The 6,071-nt window shown below is 40.1% G+C and overlaps 1 protein-coding gene and 1 long non-coding RNA gene across 3 annotated transcripts; one reads left to right on the top strand and one right to left on the bottom strand.

The window, feature by feature from the left end:
- The first annotated feature begins 456 nt into the window (after window positions 1-456).
- LOC135649565 (uncharacterized) lies at window positions 457-2,986 on the top strand. 2 transcript variants are annotated; one of them, XR_010501311.1, is made up of 3 exons: window positions 457-731; window positions 2,386-2,506; window positions 2,599-2,986. It is a non-coding gene; the product is annotated as an uncharacterized LOC135649565 (long non-coding RNA). The 2 variants fall into 2 exon arrangements; XR_010501310.1 differs by having other exon boundaries at window positions 1,081-2,506.
- Window positions 2,987-3,380: 394 nt separating this feature from the next.
- On the bottom strand, window positions 3,381-4,354 carry LOC135649247 (zinc finger protein 1-like). Its single transcript, XM_065167456.1, has one exon. It carries the CDS (start codon window positions 4,189-4,191, stop codon window positions 3,493-3,495), a length of 699 nt encoding a protein of 232 aa, XP_065023528.1. The 5' UTR covers window positions 4,192-4,354; the 3' UTR covers window positions 3,381-3,492.
- Between the last annotated feature and the right edge of the window lie 1,717 nt (window positions 4,355-6,071).

The raw sequence follows: 6,071 nt of genomic DNA, 5'->3' as shown, positions 1-6,071 counted from the left end.
CTTTATATGCAAATTACAAATTTCTTATCATGATAGGTATTTTATGTTTTATGTCCTTTAACAAGACAATAATAATGTCGTGTGTTTTAACGAATCCTATTATACAATAGGGAGATATACGAAAGGATCTTAATATTTTGGAAAGATGTATATAATATTGATTTATATGATAAGTATAATATAATCGAACTTTCATTTCAGACGTATAATTTCTGGAGGAGCGAGTAAACAGAAAATTAGGAGGATGTCTATTATATAGTATTTAGAAGAGTATGTGTGAAAATATAATTATGTGATGGGTTTATAAGTAAGTATGTCGCGTTATGCAAATTATGTAAATCATCGTTATGATGTCGGTTTATGTAACGTTTCGGTTACGTTACATCGCCTGCGTTATAAACTCCTCCCATAAATGCTCCTCCAGTGGTCGCCCGCTTTTCCTCAAGCCCACAGGGATCGACCACCGGCGGGAAGGGAGTAGAGGGAGGACGCATCCTTGCGTCGATGACCGGGGGCAAGATCCAGAAGAAGGGGCTGCGTCGGCAGAAGCAGTAGCAGAGCGGGGAAAGGCAACACATCCTGAAGAACCCGATGTTGGCGGAGGCCAGCGACCACTAGATCGGCTCCGGCAGCGGAGTGGAGCATACCAGGGAGCTCCTCGAGGTTGCTGTGTCCGCCTTCGACAATCGACACGATGGTTTCGCGGTGCCCGGCACGCGAGTTGCCTCAAGGTATCTTCTTACCATCGTTCGTAATGTCCTGAAGCCCTACATCGCATCCAAGCTTTTAGTTTCCGAGGGACAATTTGGTCTGCAGTTGTACCCATGTCGTGATAGTATCGTGTTTCCCAGTTCATTTCCGTTGATCTTGTCGATTCTCAATTTGAAGTGAGAATCTTCCTGGAATTGTTTATGGTTAAAGATTCCATCTTCTGACTTCCAATTCATGACTTTTATGTAATTGAAGATCTTCTTCTTTTCCTCTGAAAACAAAAGGGGGGGTGGGGGACAACTTCTAAGCATTTTTGGATTGTTAGATGGCTAAAACAAAAGACCTTATGGCTTTGATGATCTTTCGTAGGGAAATGGTCCAGTAAGCTGGAGTTAGTGAGAGAAAAAGAGCCTGTTCCTGGTCATCATAGCAAAACTGATGTTGTAGGTCGGATCAACTTTAAGAATGAGTAATTCATGTTGATATGGGATCCATATGAATGGCCTGAATCAGGTCCAGCTCATGAACAGCTCTTAACAGGGTGTAATCTGTGGTATCTTTTGTGTTTCCATTGTTTACCCTGTCATATACCCTTCTATCCATTTTGCTCAACTTTAGATTACAAAACTTCGGTATAATTAAGAAAGTTTGATACTTTTGTGGTGTTGAGGTACATGTTTAACACATGCATATATAAGATGAATTTCTGTGTGATTCTGGATCCGGGGATGACTTTTACAACTGGAACAGTTCATAAATCATGCTCAAGTGGAAAGAGGTAATCACCAAAAACTCTTATTGCATCGGTAAGTATGAAAGCTTCAACAAGTATGAAAATTTCTATAGCTATTTTCTAGAGCTTTGAGAAAAGAAACTGACGGTTCTTTTTGTTTCAATTATGCTTAAATTGAGTGTTGTCAGCCCATGCCTCCCTAATGGTTATTGTGTTCTATAAATTGCCCTAAAAGGTTTGCTACATATGCATCTATATGTACCTTCACATTCTGTTACAATCTCGTTCTTTTTGGCAGTGTCTTCTGGATAGGCTGTCTGTGTAGCTTTGGTCATATGTGCTTGACTCGATCAACCTTCATAATTGAAAGTTTGGTCAAGTAATGTCTTCTTGCGGAAATTATAGGCTTTTTCTTTTTCAGCCTTTTCATTTGATTACGAAGCTGATTCTTAATCAAATAAGTGTATCTACAATCATTTTAATGGAATCAGTCAAATCTATATCATTATAAAGAATATCTTGAAGATTCCTAGGAGTAGGAAAGATTTTAGATCTATCATTTCATCTTTATGTAATGAGTCATGGTTGGTGCGGACCTGTGGATTGAGTGACAGGTCGGATGCCTAAAGATTAATAAATTAGTTCAGAGATGAAGGTGCAGAAATATTACTTGACGGTCGATGTCGGCCTTTTGGCATCTGATTTGTGCCTTTTTTATCATTGTTGCCCATTAGTGTGGACTCCAAGATGAACTCGATGGGGAAAATAATTTTTTACTATTCCAAGAATTTCATTTTAGATGGCATCAATAAGATGGTGTGCGATATATGCCAATTTTCTGTCAGCATACCTTTTCTCTGAGTTAATCGATCTTTTACAATTTATTTAAATGCAAGAAAGGACTCAGCTAGCTAGAGCAGAAACTAGTGCTGATTTTTCAGGTAAGCTCACTGAGAAGAGTGATGTTTATGCATTTGGAGTTATCTGCTGGAACTTGTGATGGGAAGAAAGCCAGTTGACAAAACAGCAGCACCATCTCAATGCTAATCACTTTTGACATGGGTATGATTCCTAAAGTTGTCTCATATATTGATGTTCACTTGGTCTTATCAATGGGAGGTATCAACAATTTAACAATATTTTCTGTCTCTCAGTAGTCGGAAACACAGTGGATCTCAAACACTGGTATCAAGCTTGTCATCGGGCTGATGTATAGTGCTCTCTGATCTGTCAGAATGTTCATTGTTGATGAATATATTATGTCAGGGTGGAGGCTGCTGCCGTAGCTGTATTGCTTGTCAACTCCAATATCTAAAGCTCTTCCTTGCAGATATCCCCTGTTCTTTTTGTGTATTCTACATGTATTAGCGAGCTTTCTGAGTCACTTTTAATCGAATTTGGTCACTTGTACAGTTGAGAGGAGATAGATTGCTTAAAGGAAGAACCGTTTTGTCACACCTTGAAGACGAATATGTGGCTTGCATACAATTTATGATGACATGTTTTTTCTTCAGAAAATTTGAAGGAAATTGAGTTACTTCATTCCAACACTCGAAATACATGGTGAATGTGATATTTACATCTAAAACACTTTTGTCGACAATATCTTTTAGGACAAGATTGGACACCAGCTTGTGTATGCCAAGTTGGAAACCTGCAGGGGATTTGATTTGATCCTACTCTGCTATGTACATGATGCCTAACTGTTTCCAATGTGATTAATACATTTGTGCAGCTGCTACCTGGATTCACCTAATTTAGCTTGTAAAGAATAAGATAGATCATAATCTGTCTCTACACACATCCTTTGCAGATTGAGAATGCAATGTAATCCCAGTGACCTTGCATCTCAAGTTGATGCCAAGATAATGATCCTTAAAAGATATGGATATAAAAGCAGCAGAATTTTTAACAGGAAGAAATAATTTTTGTTCACATAAATTAGACATTCGGAGATCCAAATTAGAACCAAGCCAATACAAGCCTATGTAATCAAGTCAGCTACAACTCTACAGCATAAGAACTTGGCCGCCAAGTCAACTTGTATTCTAGAGCTTTAGAGACAAGTCAAGCTTAGGCAACTCCTCACCACCACCGCCGCCACTGACACGCGGCTTCCCTCCCACTGCCGCAGCCGCCTCATCGAACTTGGCCGCCACCTGTGCTCTTCCTGTGCCGTAGAACTCTTCCGTGAGCAGCCGTCCTATGGCTGGTTGACGATCGGCCATCGGAGGCTGCGACCACGCGTGTCGCCAGTAGATCAACGAGGTAGCCGCCGCCGACGTTGGTGTTCCGGTATACGGCTTATGAATCATCGAGTGCACCTGGACGCCGAGCGGCCTGCCGGCGAACAACCCTTGTCGGGGTAAGTTTGCTAGGTTTACCGGAAACCTGTAACCGGCTCCACTAGCGCCGGCATGATCACCGAAGGCCACGTCTGCGCCACCGCGCTTGGCAAGGTTGCGCTCGCGCTTGTGCGCGTTCTGGTGCCCGCCGAGCGCCTGAGAACTGTAGAACTTCCTCCTGCAGTAGTTGCATGAGAACACCCGCGGCTCCTCCTCCAGCGGCTCGGGGTTCGCCGAGGCAAGCGACCCGATGAGGTTGAGCTCCAGCACCGGTAGCGACGAAGACGATGACCCGTCGATCGCGTCGGTGTCGGCCTTCGACTCTTCCCGTTGAAACAGCTGCTGCGTACTGTGTCCCCTCTCTTCTTCCTTCTCTCCTCTCTTCTCCTCTTCCTCCTCCATGAGATGCCAAGATGACGAACACTGATCCACCTCCTTCTTCTTCTCCCGATGAATATAAAGAGAGAGTGAGAAGGCATGAGATGGCAAGGGATTCAATGCAATCTCCCAAAGATCAGAAGGATATCTAAAAGAGCGGAGAGAATAGCATACAAGGAAACTTACACAGTAGCTATTAATCTCTCCGACACTCCCTCCTCGTCTCTCTCTCCCTCTATCTCAAGGCATAAAGAACAACATGAGCACGACGCGTGCATGGCATTTATTTACTACATGAGATATGATGTTTATTTTCAACTTAGCACAAAGTCCATACATGCATGGAAACACATGACAATTGGGTGATTACATGCTTGTTTTGGGGCCAAGATTTTTTGGGTGGATATCTCTCTAACTTAATGTTTGCTTTTGCTTACTTTAACATTGCACACGTTTCATTTATTTTTTGAGGAAGAGTTGGTGATTAGCAACGTGGATGAACTTGATCCAGTACTTAAAAGTGCATGATCCTGTGAATGTGTGTATTTATAAGGAAGAATACATCCGAATCTATTAAATTTGTGGGTGATTGCATGGATATACATGAGATTCACTGCACGTAAAATATCCGCTCGCCTTGGTTAGAAAAGGATAGTGGAGTTTGTTATGGTTCTATGTGTAATTAGATTTTTTATGCTCAAACAGAGCTCAGTTATAGGTTTAACTTGCCATGCAAATATTGATTAGGGAGGAGATGATACTGTAACAACAATAATAATAAAATCATAAATCCTAATTATTTAACATCGATTATATAAGATTTTTTTAATCTATAACATAGTTCTTTGGATTTTATCAACAACACTTGCTCAGCGTGTTTAACTTTTTCAATAAAATAAATCTTAAATCAAATAATATCGACTCTCCATATTTTTTCTACTCACTTGATCTTTTATAAATAAGTAATATTTATTCTTCTTTTATCATAATATTTACCAAGTTTAATTTTTTTTTTTAAAAAAAATATTTATATATTTTAGGTTGCTATCATAATCTTTAACGAGAGAATTCTTGTACACTTTGCATCGCATCTAGATGCAGATGCAAATGCGATGCGATGCGATGCGATGCTTTCAGACAACCTCCCAATCTTACCGTTTGTAATTCGAGACGTGTAAGTAGTAAAGATGCCTCACATCTTATTCAAGTAATGATCTAGTTCTATGCTATGTTCATATTTATAAGATTTGACATAGTTTAATGCTAGTTGTTAATGATTTAATATAATTTTTTATTTTTTTATCCAAACTCAAGATGGAGATTGATAGTGTTGAAGACCGTAATACTATTTAGCATAATTTAACTTAGTTACCGAATTAAGATAATCGAAGGAGAAGAGCTCAGAAGATCTTGAACAGTTTGAATTATCATCATACTAAGATTTATACAAAAAGAATCACATAATAAATAATTTTAAATAGGGTAACAAATAATCTAAAAAAATTAAGCTGCCAGAAATGGTCCAATAATTTACTTTGCACCTAAATAACTAATTCCGTAGTTATTCTTTTGTACGATTCTAAAAACTATTTACTAAATATCATATTAAATTATGTGTCCCATCACCCCACTAATTATTTCACATGTTCTTTCTATTTTGCCCTTTTTCCTTATAAGTAACGATACGAGGGAAAGAGGCTGGGAAACACCGATAACACATTTCCTACGCGTTTCCCGTCTACCCAAGCTGTGAGTGGTAATGTCAGCGGGCCCCGCGTGGAAAGATGCGGGGGTAGAGTTCTGAAACGTCTTTCCATCGAGGATCTCCACGCGTCCCTCTCACCGACGGCTGTAGGGGCCCCATACCTTCGTCCTCCGACAGTCGCCACGTCGTCACGAGTACA

Source organism: Musa acuminata, chromosome BXJ3-9, assembly GCF_036884655.1.
Source record: "Musa acuminata AAA Group cultivar baxijiao chromosome BXJ3-9, Cavendish_Baxijiao_AAA, whole genome shotgun sequence".
Taxonomy (NCBI): domain Eukaryota; kingdom Viridiplantae; phylum Streptophyta; class Magnoliopsida; order Zingiberales; family Musaceae; genus Musa; species Musa acuminata.
The sequence above is the reverse complement of the archived record's forward strand: the minus strand, read 5'-3'. Positions and strand labels throughout refer to the sequence as shown.

Coding starts and splice junctions, on each gene's coding strand:
- LOC135649247 (XM_065167456.1), bottom strand. CDS start 4,191: ATGGAGGAGGAAGAGGAGAAGAGAGGAGAGAAGGAAGAAGAGAGGGGA.